The sequence below is a fragment of the Schistocerca cancellata genome, chromosome 2, assembly GCF_023864275.1.
Source record: "Schistocerca cancellata isolate TAMUIC-IGC-003103 chromosome 2, iqSchCanc2.1, whole genome shotgun sequence".
Taxonomy (NCBI): Eukaryota; Metazoa; Arthropoda; class Insecta; order Orthoptera; family Acrididae; genus Schistocerca; species Schistocerca cancellata.
This window is the reverse complement of record NC_064627.1, coordinates 420,236,933-420,258,449: the sequence shown is the minus strand read 5'-3', so window position 1 is coordinate 420,258,449 and position 21,517 is coordinate 420,236,933. Positions and strand designations below refer to the sequence as shown.

General features: G+C 46.5%; 1 protein-coding gene across 1 annotated transcript in view; it reads right to left on the bottom strand.

The window, feature by feature from the left end:
• LOC126154527 (mitochondrial 2-oxoglutarate/malate carrier protein-like) overlaps window positions 1–21,517 on the bottom strand; it is a 113,884-nt gene that overhangs the window by 47,459 nt on the left and 44,908 nt on the right. Inside the window, exon 3 of the mRNA XM_049916150.1 lies at window positions 20,890–21,073. Within this exon, the coding sequence (XP_049772107.1) occupies window positions 20,890–21,073 (184 nt within the window). The remainder of the gene's footprint in view (window positions 1–20,889; window positions 21,074–21,517) is intronic.

The following is a 21,517-nucleotide window of genomic DNA, read 5'->3' as shown; positions in this document are numbered from 1 at the left end:
TCCTTACTTGAACAGCATGCAATCATTCGTTTTCTGAATTTGCGTGGTGTGAAACCAATTGAAATTCATCGACAGTTGAAGGAGACATGTGGTGATGGAGTTATGGATGTGTCGAAAGTGCGTTCGTGGGTGCGACAGTTTAATGAAGGCAGAACATCTTGTGGCAACAAACCGAGACAACCTCGGGCTCGCACAAGCCGGTCTGACGACATGATCGAGAAAGTGGAGAGAATTGTTTTGGGGGATCGCCGAATGACTGTTGAACAGATCGCCTCCAGAGTTGGCATTTCTGTGGGTTCTGTGCACACAATCCTGCATAACGACCTGAAAATGCGAAAAGTGTCATCCAGGTGGGTGCCACGAATGTTGACCGACGACCACATGGCTGCCCGTGTGGCATGTTGCCAAGCAATGTTGACGTGCAACGACAGCATGAATGGGACTTTCTTTTCGTCGGTTGTGACAATGGATGAGACGTGGATGCCATTTTTCTATCCAGAAACAAAGCGCCAGTCAGCTCAATGGAAGCACACAGATTCACCGCCACCAAAAAAATTTCGGGTAACCGCCAGTGCTGAAAAAATGATGGTGTCCATGTTCTGGGACAGCGAGGGCGTAATCCTTACCTATTGCGTTCCAAAGGGCATTACGGTAACAGGTGCATCCTACGAAAATGTTTTGAAGAACAAATTCCTTCCTGCACTGCAACAAAAACGTCCGGGAAGGGCTGCGTGTGTGCTGTTTCACCAAGACAACGCACCCGCACATCGAGCTAACGTTACGCAACAGTTTCTTCATGATAACAACTTTGAAGTGATTCCTCATGCTCCCTATTCACCTGACTGGCTCCTAGTGACTTTTGGCTTTTTCCAACAATGAAAGACACTCTCCGTGGCCGCACATTCACCAGCCGTGCTGCTATTGCCTCAGCGATTTTCCAGTGGTCAAAACAGACTCCTGAAGAAGCCTTCGCCGCTGCCATGGAATCATGGTGTCAGCGTTGTGAAAAATGTGTACGTCTGCAGGGCGATTACGTCGAGAAGTTGGTTGGTTGGTTGGTTTGGGGGGGATTAAAGGGACCAGACTGCGACGGTCATCGGTCCCTTTTTCCAAAAAAAAAGTAAAACCACCCAAAGAGAATAAAAAACGAACAACAGGAAAGACGTCAGACGACACAGGACAAGAAATACTCCTACAGAGATCAGACGAAACAAATTAAAATCACACAGAGTGTGACAGTGGTTGGCCGACCATAGAGATAAAAAGGAAAAGCCAACCACCAAGAACACATTAAAAACTCAGCGTAAAATCGTAGGCCAATGGCCAGAATCAACACAAAAGAACAGAACAAACACTCAGAGTAAATAATAAAAACCCCCTGCCCGAATAAAACGGAAAACTAAGTCAGCCATACCAGGGTCATCACATAAGAGGGCAGGGAGCGTATCAGGCAGCGCAAATGTCTGCCTGACCACAGCTAAAAGGGGGCAGGCCAACAAAATGTGGGCCACTGTCAAAGCCGCCCCGCAGCGACATACAGGAGGGTCCTCCCGGCGCAGTAAATAACTGTGTGTCAGGTGGGAGTGGCCAATGCGGAGCCGACAAAGGACGACAGAGTCCCTGCGGTTGGCTCGCAGGGATGACCGCCACACAGTCGTCGTCTCCTTGATGGCACGGAGTTTATTGGGCATGATCCGATTGCGCCATTCAGCGTCCCAAAGCGCAAAAACTTTTCGGCGGAGGACTGCCCGCAAATCAGTCTCTGGGAGGCCAACGTCCAGAGACTGTTTACTCGTGGCCTCTTTCGCCAGGCGGTCAACATGTTCATTGCCCGGGATACCGACATGACCGGGGGTCCACACAAAGACCACAGAGCGGCCGCAACGCGCAAGAGTATGCAGGGACTCATGGACAGCCATCACCAGACGAGAACGAGGAAAACACTGGTCGAGAGCTCGTAAACCGCTCAGGGAATCGCTACAGATAACGAAGGACTCACCTGAGCAGGAGCGGATATACTCTAGGGCACGAAAGATGGCGACTAGCTCAGCAGTGTAAACGCTGCAGCCAGCCGCCAAGGACCGTTGTTCAGAATGGTCCCCTAGAGTTAGCGCATACCCGACACGACCAGCAACCATCGAACCGTCGGTGTAAACAATTCCAGAGCCCTGATACGTGGCCAGGATGGAATAAAAGCGGCGGCGGAAGGCCTCTGGAGGGACCGAGTCCTTCGAGCCCTGTGCCAAGTCGAGCCGAAGGCAAGGGCGAGGAACACACCACGGGGGTGTACGCAGAGGCGCCCGGAAAGGAGGTGGAACTGGGAAAAACCCAAGCCCGCAGAGAAGCTCCTTGATGCGTACGGCGATCGGACAACCCGACCGGGGCCGATGGTCTGGCAGATGGACGACTGACTGCGGGAACAGGACACGATAATTTGGATGCCCGGGCAAGCTAAAAACATGGGCAGCATAAGCGGCCAGCAAACGTTGGCGTCGGAACCGCAGTGGAGGTACACCTGCCTCCACTAGGACGCTGTCCACAGGGCTGGTGCGGAAAGCACCAGTGGCAAGGCGTATCCCGCTGTGGAGAATTGGGTCCAGCACCCGCAACGCAGATGGGGATGCTGAGCCATAAGCTAGGCACCCATAATCCAGGCGAGACTGGATTAACGCCTGGTAGAGCCGCAACAGGGTAGATCGGTCGGCGCCCCAGCGGGTGTGGCTCAAACAAAGCAGGGCGTTGAGATGCCGCCAACACGCTTGTTTAAGCTGCCGGATATGAGGCAGCCAAGTCAACCGGGCATCAAAAAGGACACCCAAAAACCTGTGGGTCTCCACCACAGCAAGAAGTTCGTCGGCAAGATAAAGCCGCGGCTCAGGATGGACCGTTCGGCGCCGGCAGAAATGCATAACGCGGGTCTTGGCAGCCGAAAACTGAAAACCACGCGCTACAGCCCAAGACTGCGCCTTGCGGATTGCGCCCTGTAGCTGACGTTCAGCTGCTGCAATGCTAATAGAACTATAGTAAAGACAGAAGTCGTCAGCATACAGGGAAGCGGAGACAGAATTTCCTACTGCCGCAGCGAGACCGTTTATTGCAATTAAAAACAGGCAGACACTGAGGACAGAGCCCTGGGGTACCCCGTTCTCCTGGACGAGGGAGGAACTATACGAGGCCGCGACTTGCACGCGGAAGGGACGATACGACAGAAAATTTCTGATAAAGATCGGCAGAGGGCCCCGAAGACCCCATCCATGAAGCGTAGAAAGGATGTGATGACGCCATGTCGTATCGTACGCCTTCCGCATGTCGAAAAAGACAGCGACCAGGTGCTGACGGCGGGCAAAGGCTGTACGGATGGCCGACTCGAGGCTCACCAGATTGTCGGTGGCGGAGCGGCCTTTACGGAACCCACCCTGAGACGGAGCCAGAAGGCCCCGAGACTCCAGCACCCAATTTAAGCGCCGGCTCACCATCCATTCAAGCAACTTGCAAAGAACGTTGGTGAGACTAATGGGACGGTAGCTGTCCACCTCCAGAGGGTTCGTTCCAGGTTTCAAAATGGGGATGACAATACTTTCCCGCCATTGCGATGGAAACTCACCCTCGACCCAGAGACGGTTGTAAAGGTCGAGGAGGCGTCGCTTGCAGTCCACTGAAAGGTGTTTCAGCATCTGACAGTGGATGCGATCTAGCCCGGGAGCGGTATCAGGGCAAGCGGCAAGGGCACTCTGAAATTCCCACTCACTGAATGGAGCGTTGTAGGGTTCAGAAGCGTTGGTGCGAAAAGAAAGGCTCCGACGTTCCATCCGCTCTTTAATGGAGCGGAAGGCCTGGGGGTAATTCGCAGAAGCGGAACTCATAGCAAAATGCTCTGCTAAGCGGTTTGCAATGACGTCGGAGTCAGTACAAACTGCTCCATTCAGTGAGAGCGCAGGGACGCTGGCAGGGGTCCGATAGCCGAAGACCCGTCGAATCTTGGCCCAGACCTGCGATGGAGTGACATGGAGTCCAATGGTGGACACATACCGCTCCCAGCACTCCTTCTTGCCTTGGCGGATAAGGAGGCGGGCCCGCGCACGCAGCCGTTTGAAGGCGATAAGGTGGTCCATGGAAGGATGTCGCTTGTGACGCTGGAGCGCCCGCCGGCGATCTTTAATCGCTTCAGCGATCTCAGGCGACCACCAAGGCACAGCCCTCCGCCGAGGGGACCCAGAAGAATGGGGAATGGCAGACTCGGCGGCAGTGACGATGCCGGCGGTGACCGATGTAACCACCGCATCAATGGCATCAGTTGAGAGAGGCTCAATAGCGGCAGTGGAGCAGAACAAGTCCCAGTCAGCCTTATTCATAGCCCATCTGCTAGGGCGCCCAGAAGAGTGACGCTGTGGTAGTGACAGAAAAATCGGAAAGTGGTCACTACCACACAGGTCGTCATGCACACTCCAGTGGACAGATGGTAAGAGGCTAGGGCTACAGATTGAAAGGTCAATGGCGGAGTAGGTGCCATGCGCCACACTGAAGTGTGTGGAGGCACCATCATTCAAAATCGAGAGATCGAGCAGCGACAATAAATGCTCAACGGTGGCGCCTCGACCTGTTGCCACTGACCCACCCCACAGAGGGTTATGGGCGTTAAAGTCGCCCAGTAATAAGAAAGGTGGCGGCAATTGGGCTATCAGCGCAGCCAGGACATGCTGCGCGACATCACCCTCCGGTGGAAGGTAAAGACTGCAGACGGTAAGAGCCTGCGGCGTCCACACCCTAACAGCGACAGCCTCTAAAGCTGTTTGTAGAGGGACTGACTCGCTGTGAAGAGAGTTAAGGACATAGATGCAGACGCCACCAGACACCCTTTCATAAGCTGCTCGGTTCTTATAATAACCCCGATAGCCACGGAGGGCGGGGGTGCGCATTGCTGGAAACCAAGTTTCCTGCAGAGCAATGCAGAGGAAAGGGTGAAGGCTGATAAGTTGGCGGAGCTCAGCTAGATGGTGGAAGAAACCGCTGCAGTTCCACTGGAGGATGGTTTTGTCCATGGCTGAGAAAGGCGTGCCGGGACTGGGACGGCAGATTACGCCACTGGGTCACCTGCTGCCTCCGATTGAGCACCCGTGCTAGTGCTATTGCTATTCACGGCGTCTGAGGGACCGGCGAGATCGAGGTCCTCAGCGGACGCCAGAATCTCCACCTCGTCCTCAGACGCAAAGCTAGAAGGTAGCGAGGGGGTGGCTACCACCGCGCGTTCCTTGGGCTTAGAGCTGCTCTTCTTTGATTTCTCACGCTGCTCCTTGGGTTTAACTGGCTGGGAGGGCTTCACCGATTCAGTCTCCGGGACTGAGGAGGATCGGGAAGCCCTTCGACCTGCAGATTGTGGGCACTTACGCCACTGGCTATCGTCAGCCTTCCCGCCGGTGGAAACCTGGGAAGGGAGGGACCCAAGGGACCCCTTGCGAGCGTGAGAAGCCGAAGAAGTTGGACACTTCTCCGGCTTAGAAGCGGGGACCGACGTCCCCGATGGGGGGGATGGTGTTGCTCCTGAGGTAGGTGGCACAGGAGCAACCCGGTGGGTAGAGCCCCCCACTGGCAAGGGGGCAGGAGGAGTTGTACCACTCGTCGATCCAGCCGGAAGGCGCGAAACTGATGGGGCTAGCACAGGTGTTGTAGCAGCGGCGTAGGAAGTTGTCATTCGCACTGGATGTAATCGGTCGTATTTCCGTTTGGCCTCAGTATAAGTCAGTCGGTCCAGGGTCTTATATTCCATGATTTTGCGCTCTTTCTGGAATATTCTGCAGTCTGGCGAGCAAGGTGAATGGTGCTCCCCGCAGTTGACGCAGATGGGAGGCGGGGCACATGGAGTATCGGGATGAGATGGGCGTCCGCAATCTCGACATGTGAGGCTGGAAGTGCAGCGGGAAGACATATGGCCGAACTTCCAGCACTTGAAGCACCGCATCGGGGGAGGGATATAGGGCTTGACGTCACATCGGTAGACCATCACCTTGACCTTTTCCGGTAACGTATCACCCTCGAAGGCCAAGATGAAGGCACCGGTAGCAACCTGATTGTCCCTCGGACCCCGATGAACGCGCCGGACGAAATGAACACCTCTACGTTCTAAGTTGGCGCGCAGCTCGTCATCAGACTGCAAAAGGAGGTCCCTATGGAAAATAACACCCTGGACCATATTTAAACTCTTATGTGGAGTAATAGTAACGTTAACATCCCCCAACTTGTCACAAGCAAGTAACCTGCGTCACTGGGCGGAGGATGCCGTTTGTATCAGTACTGAGCCAGAGCGCATTTTAGACAAGCCCTCCACCTCCCCAAACTTGTCCTCTAAATGCTCGACGAAGAACTGAGGCTTTGTGGAGAGAAAAGACTCCCCATCAGCTCTCGTGCAAACTAAGAATCGGGGCGAATAACTGTTACCTCCATCCTGGGACTTACGCTCTTCCCACGGCGTGGCCAGGGAGGGGAACGTTTTCGGATCGTACTTCTGAGCATTAAATTGAGCCCGAGAACGCTTAGAGACTGCTGGCGGCTGGCCGCCAGCGAGAGATGATGTACCACGCTTCATTGCGGGTCATCCGCCCTGATGCCACCTACTCCGACCAAGGGCCCTCCCCACGGGCGCCACCCAGCCACAGCAAAGGCCACCTGGCAGGATGGCCGTTGCCGGGAGTCCTGATGCCCCAGGAGGATAGGCATCTACTCCTTGGCATACGTGGGGAGTTAACGGCGCAGGCATCAGCAGGGGGCTACAACCAAGAGGGTACATGGCGGCCCCACCACAACGGACTGGCTACCGTGCTGGATCTTAGGTGCAAAACTGTCCAAGGTCGTCGTCGCAGTTAAAAGAAACACTGCAGAGGGCAGCGTGGTAATCGCACCCAGGGACGTATCCCCGCCCTAAAGATCGAAAACGAGCGGGACACCATTGCAACGACGTGAAAGCCGGCTAAAGGTCTAATTGCACGACGGATACAGTGCACCATGTAAGGCGCCCTTCCCCAATTGGCTCGCTCTTCGGAATAATTTAGAAAGAAGGAGGTCAAACCCGAGAGGGGACCATCACATAGGGCCAAAACAAGTGAGACTCCTTTTAGTCGCCTCTTACGACAGGCAGGAATACCGCGGGCCTATTCTAACCCCCGAACCCGCAGGGGGGAGTCGAGAAGTAACGCCAGTTTCATCGATTTCGGGTGAGTAGTTAATTAGAAAAAATATCGGAGGCCTTAGAACTTGAATGCACCTCGTATATCACATGCTAAGGTTTATAGGCCCTTGGTGGTGTAATAAGTGTAAGCTTCTACAAGGGTTGGCTGAAACCGACGGTCGGTCAATGCGATTTAAGCAACGTGCAGGCATTAAATTCTTGACAGCCGAAGGTGTCACCCCAAAGGAGATTCATCAGAGAATGAAAGCAGTTTATGGTGATTGTGTTGATGTGAGTACTGTGCGTCTCATAATGCGAGAGAAGTTCCTGGCAAATTTCAGTTCTGTGCGCTTTCATTTCAGGAGTCAGCATCTGGGGTATTCATCGTGCAACAGATCTTCTGATAGCCAAGCAAAGCAATAACGTGACCCATACGTTCTTGTGAAATGCCGATTGAGCTTTCAATTTCTCTCTGAGTGACACGACGATCGTCCTGAATCAGTCTGTCAACATTTTGCTTGTAAAACTCGGTGTTTGCTGTTACAGGACGTCCAACTCTCTGTTTGTCACGCAGGTCAGATGTTCCTGCCTCAACATCATTAAGCTTACTAGCCCACCGATGCACAGTACTCACATCAACACAATGTCCATAAACTTCCTTTATTCTCTGATGAATATCCTTTGGGGTGACATCTTCAGCTGTCAAGAATTCAATGACTGCACGTTGCTTAAATCGCACTGGCCGACTGTCTGCGCAGGGTTCCATACTTAAACACTGTAACAACACAGCCGTTCAATGCTAAGGCTTCCCGCCAACTGGAGCTGTAGAGAATAGCTACGCAACAAGCCAGTACCTGCCGCATACCAATGCTACCAAATGTTGAATAGTTACGAAGGTGGAGGCATTACTTTTCAGTCAACTCTTGTATGTCAATACAACCAAAAGAAACGCCCATTTATCTCACATTCTTTGACACTCGCAAATTCACTCATCAAAACCTATAAGCACTTTCCGTTGATCTAGAATAGTGAAATTTGATAAAAGGCAAGATTTCACAGTACAAATACGAGAATAAATCCTAGAATTGCTAATCTGTAATTATATGACATGAAAAAATATTTCTTTTGTCATTTGTTATCCGACGTCAAACTTGAAATTAAAACAATCAATTGTTCTGCGTCCAGGCTGACTACAGAGCAATGATAAAAGTCAAACATCAGGCAAGGAATGACTTCATTTCTCATATAACGTGTATCGAAATTTATCCATCATCAGATTTCCAGGAGCGATTTTTGTACTAATCTGCGAATGTTTGTTTCACTTACAGCTTGAAACGCCATATCTATGTGCAGCAATCGCTCCTGGAAATCTGATGATGGATAAATTCCGAAACGCGTCATGTGAGCAATGCAGTCATTCCCTGCCTGATGTTGACTTTTACTACTCCGACCCAGTCAGCCAGAATGCAGAATTATTGATTATTACAATAATGGTGACCTGCCTCCTGCATGGCTCTATGCCAGATTTATATACGGAACCCTCTGTGCGTGAGACCTACTCGCACCTGACCAATTTTTTGGCCGTAATTTGGTTTTTGGTTCCTGGAGCGGAAACCGTAATCCACTGATACTCATCACCGACATTGTTGTATACGAATTTGTCATAGCATTCATCAACTGCACTTTCCGCTCGAAATGATAAAGTGCAGTCAGCACACACCGCTTGCATGAAACTTGTCTGATAGGCTTTATACACAGCTTTTTAGAGGATAACAAAACCTACGAATTTGTCTATAGTACTATCTATTAATGACATCTTCCCTACACATTTACTTGAGGAAACTTCATAATTTTGCGACTTCCTTTTCCATGTAATTTTCTGAATCTGTTTAGCCACGTCGAAGAAGCCTGGAAAGGAGTAATGTTCACCTCAGTTGCAATTCAGGTCTTGTCTCGTAAATTTCACTTGGTAATGGTTAACTAACTCTCACAAGCAGTTCTAAATCTTCCGAATAGTTTTTTTTTTTTCACACTTTCGCGAGTTTGAGTTTGCCGCACATTCCGTACTGCGTGTAAATCTTCCTTCTGTCAATACAGTTCATGTTCAGATTTTACGAAACGAAACCGGCTTTGCACGCAGCTTAACGTTAGGCGTTTTCTCCCTCCTTCGTTCAACCGAAAAATTTAAAGCCATTTCTTTTTTCATTGAAAGCTACTACTCTCAATGTTTGCTTTGGGCAGCGAAGGTACTGTATTTTTGTTCTGGACTTAAATTAGCACAACAATCATTGTTCAACTCAAAAAGTAGAACCCAAAGAAAAGTAGGAAGTTATATTTGCTCAGCAAGGGTGACAGGATACAAATTTCAGAATATCTCAGCAGTCAGCATCAAATATTCGGTTATGAGGACGAAGATGTGGAGAACAAATGAAAACAATTCAAAGGCATCGTTCAATATGCTCTAGACAGGTATGATCCGAGTAAGGTTTTAAGCGATGGGAAAGATCCACTATGGTTTAACAGTCGTGTTACAAAAGCGCAACGTAAGCAAAGAGCACTTCATCTCAGATTCAAGAGAAGTAAAAACCTAGCTGACAAACAAAAGCTGAACGAAGCGAAATGAGCGTAAGGAGAGCAATGAGAGAAGCGTTCAATGATTTTGAAAGTAAGACGATGTCAACCGACCTACGTAAAAACCCTAAGAGATTTTGGTCATATGTAAAATCAGTAAGTCTGTCAAAATCATCTATTCATTCTCTCAGCGACCACACCGGCACCGAAACGGAAGATAACAGAGATAAGGCCGAAATACTAAATTCGGTCTTTCGAAGTTGTTTCGCCGCGGAAGATCGTAACACTGACCCTCCTTTCAATCGTCGTACGAACGAAGATATTGAGGTAACCGATCTCGGAATTGAAAAGCAGCTACAATCGCTTACTAGTGGAAAGGCGTCAGGACGAGATGAGATACATGTAAGATTCTATAAAGATTATACGAAAGAACTTGCGCCTCTTCTAGCAGTAATTTATCGTAGATCGCTTGAGCAACGAAAGGTACCTAACGACTGGAAAAAAGCGCAGGTCATTCTCGTTTTTAAGAAAGGCCGTAAGATAGATCCACACTATTATAGACCTATAGCGTTGACGTCAATCTGTTTTAGAATTATGGAACATATTTTAGGCTCAAGAGTTATTCGCAAATAGAGATCCTGCGAAACTCAGTTCGCTCTGTTGCTCCATGGAATCCACAGTGCAATGGACAAACGACGCTCAGGTTGATGCCATGTTCCTTAATTTCTGTAACGCATTTGACACCGTCCCGCATTGCCGTTAACGAAAAAAATACGAGCTTACGGAGTATTGGAGCAGACTTGCGATTGAATTCAAGACTTTCTTCCAGACAGAACTCAAGACGTAGCTCTTAACGGAAGAAAATCGACGGATGTAAAGGTAATATCCGGAGTGCCACAGGGAAGTGTGATAGGACCATTGCTGTTTACAATATGTATAAATGATCTAGTAGAAAGCGTCAGATGCTCTTTAAGGCCATTCGCTGATGATGCAGTTGTCTATACCAAAGTAGCAACGCCAGAAGATAGTAAGAATTTGCAGAACGACCTGCAGAGAATTGATGAATGGTGCAGGCTCTGGCAACTGACCCTGAACGTAAATAAATGTAACGTATTGCGCATACATAGGAAAAGAAATACACTACTGTACAGCTGCACTATTGATGACAAACAGCTGGAGACAGCGTCTGCCGTAAAATATCTAGGCGTAACTATCCACAGCGACGTTAAATGGAATGACCACATAAAACAGATATTGCAAAATACAGATACCAGACTCAGATTCATCGGAACAATCTGAAGGAAATGTAACTCATTCACGAAAGAAATGGCTTATAAGGCGCTTGTTTGTCCGATTCCTGAGTATTGCTCATCTATCTGGGATCCCTAGCAGGTAGGACTGATAGAGAAGATCCAATGAAGGGCGGCGCGTTTCGTCACGGGATCGTTTAGCTGTCGAGAGAGCGTTACGGAGATGCTAAACAAACTCCATTGGCAGACGTTACAAGAGAGGCGCTATACGTCACGGAGAGATTTACTATTGAAATTTCGGAACAGCACTTTCCAGGAGGAGTTGGACAACATATTACCACCCCGCACAGACATCTCGCGTATTGAACGCGAGGAGAAAATTCGAGAAATTAGAGAAATTTTGTGAAAAACACGTTCATTTTACGTATGTGTCCATATACATATTACAGTTGCTTGTTGCAACAAGCAACTATGAGTAAAATACACTCCTGGAAATTGAAATAAGAACACCGTGAATTCATTGTCCCAGGAAAGGGAAACTTTATTGACACATTCCTGGGGTCAGATACATCACATGATCACACTGACAGAACCACAGGCACATAGACACAGGCAACAGAGCATGCACAATGTCGGCACTAGTACAGTGTATATCCACCTTTCGCAGCAATGCAGGCTGCTATTCTCCCATGGAGACGATCGTAGAGTTGCTGGATGTAGTCCTGTGGAACGGCTTGCCATGCCATTTCCACCTGGCGCCTCAGTTGGACCAGCGTTCGTGCTGGACGTGCAGACCGCGTGAGACGACGCTTCATCCAGTCCCAAACATGCTCAATGGGGGACAGATCCGGAGATCTTGCTGGCCAGGGTAGTTGACTTACACCTTCTAGAGCACGTTGGGTGGCACGGGATACATGCGGACGTGCATTGTCCTGTTGGAACAGCAAGTTCCCTTGCCGGTCTAGGAATGGTAGAACTATGGGTTCGATGACGGTTTGGATGTACCGTGCACTATTCAGTGTCCCCTCGACGATCACCAGTGGTGTACGGCCAGTGTAGGAGATCGCTCCCCACACCATGATGCCGGGTGTTGGCCCTGTGTGCCTCGGTCGTATGCAGTCCTGATTGTGGCGCTCACCTGCACGGCGCCAAACACGCATACGACCATCATTGGCACCAAGGCAGAAGCGACTCTCATCGCTGAAGACGACACGTCTCCATTCGTCCCTCCATTCACGCCTGTCGCGACACCACTGGAGGCGGGCTGCACGATGTTGGGGCGTGAGCGGAAGACGGCCTAACGGTGTGCGGGACCGTAGCCCAGCTTCATGGAGACGGTTGCGAATGGTCCTCGCCGATACCCCAGGAGCAACAGTGTCCCTAATTTGCTGGGAAGTGGCGGTGCGGTCCCCTACGGCACTGCGTAGGATCCTACGGTCTTGGCGTGCATCCGTGCGTCGCTGCGGTCCGGTCCCAGGTCGACGGGCACGTGCACCTTCCGCCGACCACTGGCGACAACATCGATGTACTGTGGAGACCTCACGCCCCACGTGTTGAGCAATTCGGCCGTACGTCCACCCGGCCTCCCGCATGCCCACTATACGCCCTCGCTCAAAGTCCGTCAACTGCACATACGGTTCACGTCCACGCTGTCGCGGCGTGCTACCAGTGTTAAAGACTGCGATGGAGCTCCGTATGCTACGGCAAACTGCCTGACACTGACGGCGGCGGTGCACAAATGCTGCGCAGCTAGCGCCATTCGACGGCCAACACCGCGGTTCCTGGTGTGTCCGCTGTGCCGTGCGTGTGATAATTGCTTGTACAGCCCTCTCGCAGTGTCCGGAGCAAGTATGGTGGGTCTGACACACCGGTGTCAATGTGTTCTTTTTTCCATTTCCAGGAGTGTATATATGGGCATAGCCTGTTTCACAAGGTGCTTTTGTTTTTAAATATTTTAGCGATGACAAACCTTTTACAATGTGCTATTTTTATCCACCTGCCTTCTTGTACGTGAGGTCAGCATAATACGAACGTGTTTTACAACAGATTTTAAGACCTGACGATGACAGCGTAGTCTGTTGAAATCGGTTATTTTAAACAAAAAATATTTTATGCTCTCTTAGCTATAGAATGTTTTAACAGCTAATAAGCTGATCGAAGGAACTATTACAGCTTTGAATTGAAATGAAAACACTGATTTGAAGATTGGCTAGGAAACGGCCTGTCCCCTCAGGAGAGTAGTAGTTCTTTCTTGTAAAAGCCGCTAATGGGTATGCTTTCAGCCCTGAATGCACAAAAAGTGTCCACACACCGACTAGCTACTATGTAGACATGAGAAATTGGTCAAGTGGTTAATAGCGGTCGTGACCTGCGTAGAAGGTGGAAGTGAAGTGTGTCTCTCGAGTTTCAGCCTTGGTATGAGCAGACGATTTTGTTTTCTAGTATTCAGGCGTGGCAGACGGTATCATAATATACCAGCGTTTCCTTTAATTTCCTTTCGATTCCAAACACCTCCCTTCCAGCTGCCCCCATCCCATCCTTGACAAAGGCCGCCTCCATGGCAGGTGTGGACTGTGCATTTTCACAATATGAGGTTTCATTGTGAGTATTTCTGTGGCCATAAACTGTTGAAGATGAGGAAAGATAAAGATGCATGGCTGATCAAAAAATGTAATAAATAATTATAAATGTGGTGATCTGTTTCTAGTAATGAAAACAAGGGGGCAACCGCTTAGCTCTTAACGGACGAGTGGTGAGCATTACACATCACAATTAACTCCAAAGATCTTTAACACAGCTCCAGTTCAGAGCACATCGAAACATGATTTATTCCTAAGACTTAGCTGGGATAATTTGTTCGTCTATCTTAAAACAAAAAAAAAGGTTTCTTGCTGGTCGAAGATTCTGTAATGCCATTACGAAATCATTTTCGTAAACTTTCCTCATATCGCCATAAAAATTTTCTCGTGCAAATAAAAATTAAATCAAATCGTAGTTCAGATCTTCCAAAACACAATGCTGCCAGCTCTAGTTCAGTAAACTGAATGTTTTGGGAGTTTAAGACAGGTGAATGAAATGTAAGATTACTCACGTGCTTTGTGTGTGATGTGGCAACTGTGCTCCATGCCTCCACGTGCTCCCGCCAAAAGGACAGTGTCAAAGTAATTTTGAACTGAGTTTAATATATCTCATCATCTATGTTAACACTTTACACTTAGTTCTGATTCTACGTCAGTCCATCGCCTGTGTCGCTTTCGTCCGATACGCTACCACTGGTACTGTTACCTGCCTTGCTATAGTGGACTCGCCGAAAAAAGACCCTGACTAGGAGTGTTATAAACTGTGACGTTCCGATAATAGTGATTTCCGTGAAAGCTTTTTTCAGTAGCTGTGATTTTAGTTGCGATTTGTCGCAGCTTTTTACAATTTTTATCACGGTACCTGTTACACTGTGATTTAGTCACAAATAGCATTAACAGACAATAGCAAATATTTTAAAGATTATTCCAAAGCATTACGGAAACTTTTCTCGCTGACAGCACCCACAAAATGATTAAAGGGAAAAAGTTTATCTCTTACTACATTTTCGTCCTTTCAGTAAAACTTCAGCATCAGGCATGACGTTCTAATTTATTACTTCTCTACTACTAACTCTACTCGTATTCCCAACACATCTCGTAGATCGTATCCACACATTTCATTGAACGTATCTGCACAATTATATCATTGCACAACATTGACGTCATTAAGACAGAGAAATGTGAAAAACCTAACTTTTGCTTAAAATAGCAGGCAAGACGTTGTAATTTATTTCTTCTTTACTACTAACTCTATTTGAAACACACTTTTCCGACAGCATTTACATATGTCACTGAATGTGTCCGCGAAATTATATAGCCCTGCGACACATAGTTCAGAAAAAGGTCTGGTTCAGGACATATGACGTCATAAACAATGAAATGCGTGAAAAACTAGCTTTAGCTTAAAATGGAGCGCAAATTATCCAGACTGTATTCAGCCAGTGTCTCATAAGAACAAAAGTTTGCGACCTCCAACAAATTTCAAACGTAATTTCGAATCTTTGCTAAACTCGCTCTCGGTTACATGCTTTACGTCAAATATTTAACACTTCACTTGTAAAGCAATCAGTCGTTGAAGCTGTGTGATAGATTTGAGCAGGTGAACTGTGTTAAATGCAGCAGAAGTGACATGTTCTCGTCTGTAAAGTATGCAAATTGAGTTTTTCAACAGAGTGTCATTAAATTTACTATGCGATTTGAAATCGATGAGAAATAAACATGAAATACACTGTGAGTAAATAACATGAAAATTACATTTTCCTCTTGTTTAAGCTGTGCCATATCCCTAAATTTTCTGCCTTGCGGTTATTAATATAGACTTGGTTATGTGTTTAAAGTTGATGAAACGCACATGAAAAGGGTAGGAAATACATAGCTTTCAGTTAATTTCAATTTCTTGGGCGATCGATTTCAATCTTCTAGAAGATCGTCAGCAGGTCTACATTTCGTGATGACAGTAAGAGTCGCTGGCGTGCAGCAGGTTCGCCAGTGTTCTCCATGCCAGCACAGATGGACCTGCTCCACGCCACCGATTCCTATTCTCATCAAGAAATGCAGATCTAATGACAATCACCTAGAAACCGAAATCGGTCACCTAAAAAAATAGAAATTAACAATTTATATGCGATCACGAATGTGTTTATTTAATAAGTTTCAGTTAAAAGCTGACATCAGGAATAGTTTAAGTGCAATACTTGCATATACACATAAGTTTACCTGTGTAACCTAGTGCTGAAAAAAAAAATACGTCTTGTGAATACGCTTGCCAAAAGTTACATAGTGGACCCTCCCCCTGCATTTTTCGTAGTTCATGTACAATATGTGTGGATAACATGCATCAAAATACTGGACGGAGCCTTGTCCATTATCTAATATATCTTTCCTGAATTTATCTTGCCGTATTAGTATTTGATAGAAAGTGCTTTAAGCGTATTTCAACATGGCCTGAACGTGAACACTATCGTACACCACAGGTCAATCTTCTATTTGGCATTCAGATTCGTTTGGTTCACAAACCCAGCCGAATTATCAGCCTTCAAACTAACATAAATCTCGGTCTATGCTACACAACCAAGATTTCCACAGTAGATGGGAGTCCAGTGTCACCCTCGCCAAACATGTCAGGTAAACAAGTGTAAAATTTTTCTCAGCGTAAACTGGCATCTTGATTCATTGCTTCCACAATAGGTAGGCTATACAGTCATAGCATCATACACAAGATACTTATAAAAGAAGTACGAACTTCACCAACAGGTAGCACATGGCGTTGAATGTTAAATGCTACTTTTAGTTGCTATTTTACACTTCTGACTTCTAGTAGTGATTGAAATCGTAGCCAGATACTGTAAAGTTGTTATTGTGAAAGCTGCGACTTCCCACTCACCGTCATTTGTAACAGATATGTGATTTCTTCCCCATCCCTATCCCTGACAGTTGTAGTGTGGTTGGAGCAGCTGCCTCCACATCTACCTCAATCAGTCACGTAAGGTGATTTTGCATACCCTGAGGTGACAAGTCATGGGATACCTCTTAATATCTCGAAAAATGGTTCAAATGGCTCTAAGCACTATGGAACTTAACACCTGAGGTCATCAACTAGCCCAAGGATTAACACTCATCCAGGCCCGAGGCTGGATTCGAACCTGCGACCATAGCAGCAGTGCGGTTCCAGACTGAAGTGCCTAGAACCGCTCGGCCACAGTACCCGGCTCTCAGTATCTCATCGGACATAATTTTGTTCAGTGTAGCGCAGAAACTCAACATGGCATGGACTCAATATGTCGTTGGAAATACCCTGCAGAAATATTGAGTCATGTCGTCTCTATAGGCATACACCATTGTGAAGGTCTTGCCGGTGCAGGATTTTGTGCACAAACTGACCTCTCGTTTACGTCCAATAAATGTTAAACAGGATTCATGTCGGGCAATCTGGGAGGCCAAATCATTTGCTCGAATTGTCCAGAATATTCTTCAAACCAATCGTAAACAATTGTGGCCCTGTGACGTGGTGCATTGTCACCCATTAAAATTCAATCATTGTTTGGGAACATTAAGTCCATGAATGGCTGCAAATGGCCTCCAAGTAGCTGAACGTAACCATTTCCAGACAGTGACCCAGTCAGTTCCATGTAAACACAGCCCACACGATAGTGGAGGAACTACCAGCTTGCACAGTGCCTGTCGACAACTTGGGTCCATGGCATCGTGAGGTCTGCGCCACACTCGAACACCACCATCAGCTCTTACCAACCGAAATCAGGTCTCATCTGACCAGGCCACGGTTTTCCAGTTATCTATGGTCCAACCGATATGGTCACGAGTCCAGGAGAGGCGCTGCAGGCGATGTTGTGCTGTTAGCAAAGGCACTCAAATCGGTAGTATGCTGCCGTAGCGTATTAACACCAAATTCCAGTGCACTGCCCTAATGGATACGTTCGTCGATGTCTCACATTGATTTCTGGGGTTATTTCACGCAGTTATGCTCGTCCATTAGGAGTGACAACTCTATGCAAATGCCGCTGCTCTTGGTCGTTAAGCGAAGGTCGTGGGCCACTACATTGTCTGTGGTGAGTTGCAGGGTAAGGATGCCTAATTCAGTGATATCTTTCGTATTGTGTTGCTCAGTGTCCATAAATGATAAGAAGTCATGTCAATAACATGTCATGTAGACAGTTTCAATGTTCCCTAACCTTTTTTATTTTGCTAGTTATTGTTAATTTTTACACATACAACGAAAAGTATAGAAATACATTAAGTGACAGAGGCTCCTAATGCGTGACAAGATTCCTAAATCTGTGATAGTGGAATCCTAATTCCATGAGTCCAAAAAAAACACAAAATATACAAAACTATTACTTGATAACATTTCATTGTCATCCATTACATTGCTGTAATGTTGCAACATATTAGCGTGATCAAAAAGGCCTAAATTACACCTAAAGTAACACAGAAGAAAAAAATGAGATGATGCTCAATACCGAAAAAAAAACAAAGATAACCAATAAAAAGTCCAACTACGAGAAGAGAAACCAGGCATCTCATTATACAAACAAAAACATTAATCTGCACACACTTAACACATATAAACTTCTTCATCACAATCATCCCCTAGAGCTTCTCATTTGTTGTGATACCACTGAAGACAAAAACAACATTGTATCCACTTTGCTCCACCACATGCACATCACATTCATAGTCCAAATTGCACACTGAACACACAGTTTTGTCATGAGATTTGGCATTTCTTCCCCTATTTCTTCCCTGTAGTCTTTTAGAAGATGGGCCAGGTTCAGTAGGCCTATCAGCATTGCATATAGTGGGCGATATGGTAGGAACTTGTGCAGACTGTGATTTTCTGCGAGTCCTCCTTACTGGAGAAGGTTCACATACAGGAATGGACAATATTTGCTCTCCCTCTGGCGTGACATTAACATCAGCAATTGGTTTATCAGAAACCGAAGAGGGTGCTAGGGCTTCTGGTGGATTTGCATCTCTGTTAAAAGCGTGTATCCGTGCCTTCTTGAAACCTGATTTAATTATTTGAGGGCAGAATGATTTGTCATAACATGCATTGAAGAGGGCATTGCTTGTCACCTTTCCAGGATTCCGCCTCATATGCGAATCAAGTTCAGCTTTCCAGGAGCTTTTTAGTGATTTGTAGACACTAACATCAAGGGGCTGCAGTAGGTGCCTCGTATGAGATGGAAATGTCAGTAGAATTATCCCATTTTCTTCAGACATTTGCAGTGCTTCTGGAGACAAATGTGACCCATGAGAGTCCATCAATAAGAGAACAGGTCTGGCAGGTGGAAGTGATCTGATGAAATGCTGCATCCACTTCACAAAAATGTCATTGTTTACCCAACCTTTTGGAGTAACTTCTACAATGGCATCACAGTGGGCACCAACTTTTAATGCTGGAATATTCTGCACTCCTTTAAAGATTATTAGGACTGGACAAGACTTCCCAGCAGCATTGCCACAGCCAAGGATTGTTGTTGTTGTTGTTGTTCCTCTTTCAGCATAAACTCGTCTGTAGATGTATTTTTTCCCTATGCTTGTCACAATTTTTAACCCAGCTGTGACAAACATCAGCCCTGTTTCATCACAATTCCATATCTGATTGGGTGAATTTATAAAATTGTCATCATTCATAACTTTCTCAAGACAGTCATAAAATTATTGAACTAATATCGGATTTGCACAACATGCACGATATCAGGATAAGTTTTTAGGTGTTCGCAATGTTAGATTGAATCTACATTTAAAACCAGTATACCACTTTTTTCCAGCAATTTTATTTTCCAAACTGAACCTTACTGTTGCTTTAGGGCTACACTTTTCTCCTAATCTGTAGGCAAGTTTTCTTATGTGGCTAACAGTCCAAATCTAATCTCCTGCATTTTAATGATGTAGGATGCAAGCTGCACTTCAACAGCTGAAGGAAGAGCAAACGGCCTACCCACTTTCCCAAGTTCAAAGTTTTTAAGTTCATTTGTGGTGCAGTCAAAGTGTTCAGTAGCTTTCATGACATTTTCTTTTAAAGTGGTCCAAGGGATTGAATAAACCTTCGATGCTTTGTAAACTGACCAGTCATCCTGTAAAACTTTCCTTACAGCCAGTTCAAGCCTTCTTCCATCATATGATCTGATGGAATGTTTTCCGCGTTTTATCTCTTTATTGCGTTTTCCCATTATGACAGCAGAACAAACCTAAAGCAAAAATATACAAATTACTCTATATTCTATCTTATTGGCATTGTATCCCCAGAAAATAAATATAAAAAAGTGTTTCACTCATTATGACAGCAGAACAAACCTAAAGCAAAATTATAAAAATTACTCTATATTCTATCTTATTAGCATTGTATCCCCAGAAAATAAATATAAATAAGTGTTTCACTCATTATGACATAATAATGTTGACTTGAAAATATTTCTGCCATTATAGCATCAAAATATTTAATGAAAATTATATATTTATTTGTTTTACACTCTACAGAAGATATATGTATGCATAGCATCCCTTTCATGAATTTTACTATATTTCATCTATAGTTCTGATGATAGTCCTGTTTCAGTAAGAGGCCATATTGCAGAAAATGTAAAAATAAAACATGAAAATGGAAAAGTGTTCCAGGAATGTGTAAGCACGATATAATTACAATACTGACATGCAATGATTCCCTGTACATTTATCTATGTTACGAAGCATTTTTAACGTTTTGTCACTAATATTTACCTATCACATTAGTATTTCTTGAGCAGCCGGTAACACAGCACAGCAATTCTCGAGCGTTTGACCGATGTTCATTGCACAGTGCACTAACCGTGTTGTAGTTCTGCTCTTTCCCTCAGAGAGCTGGGGCGCATAGCATTGGAAAGCAGACAACCTGCGCTATCTGTTGGATGTTTCAGAAAGCAAGGCACATGGATCCTAACGCCGTGGCACATTGCTGAACCAAGTTATCACGGTGTTGGGGGTATCACGGAATAAGGCATCCTTATCCTAATGCCTGAAATGTGGTGTTCTCGGCACGCTCTTGAGGCGGTGAATTTCCGAATATTGAATTCCCTAATGATTTCCGAACTGGACTGTCCTGTGCGTTCAGTTCCAACTACTCCGCGTTCAAAGATTGTTAATTCCCGTCGTGCGGCCATAATCACGTCACGAATCACACGAGTATAAGTGACAGCACTGTCCATTTATACCTTGCGTATTCGATACTACCGCCATCTGTATATGCGCGTACTGTGTGCTTCAGGTTCACACGCATGAAGTGCTGTACAGTAAGACAGAGGTAAATGCATAGGAGCGACTGGTGACTAACCTCGGCGGGGTTGGACATGATGGCCGCCACGACGCCGACGATGGCCCCGTAGCAGAAGCCCCTGAGCACGCCGTGCTCGTGCAACGTGTCGGGCCAGTTCACCTGCAGGTGGAAGCCCATGATGTTGGCCATCGAGCCTCGGCCGCTCAGCAGGCGCTGCGCGGCGCCAATCGGCCGCTGGTTCCTGCCAACATGTCGTACTCTTACTGCCACTCACACCGACACGCATAAGCAGCGCTTGCTCTTCTACGGTAACAGAAGTTAAATACAAGCATGTGATACCAGCTGCGAGAAACTGCAAAGCGAAAGGCATTTAAAAAATACCACGAAGACAGCATGTGACAGATATCATACTGACCGCTTTCCCCTACCACCATCGCCGACGGACCACTGACCTCAGTATGCATCCGATTCAGTTTGGCGGCAGCTACTATCCAATACGGTTGATTACTGCTTACAAGGGAACCTCCCCATCGTACACCCTTCAGATTTAGTTATAAGTTGGCACAGTGGATAGGCCTTGAAAAACTGAACACAGATCAATCGAGAAAACAGGAAGAAGTTGTGTGGAACTATGAAAAAAATAAGCAAAATATACAAACTGAGTAGTCCATGCGCAACATAAGCA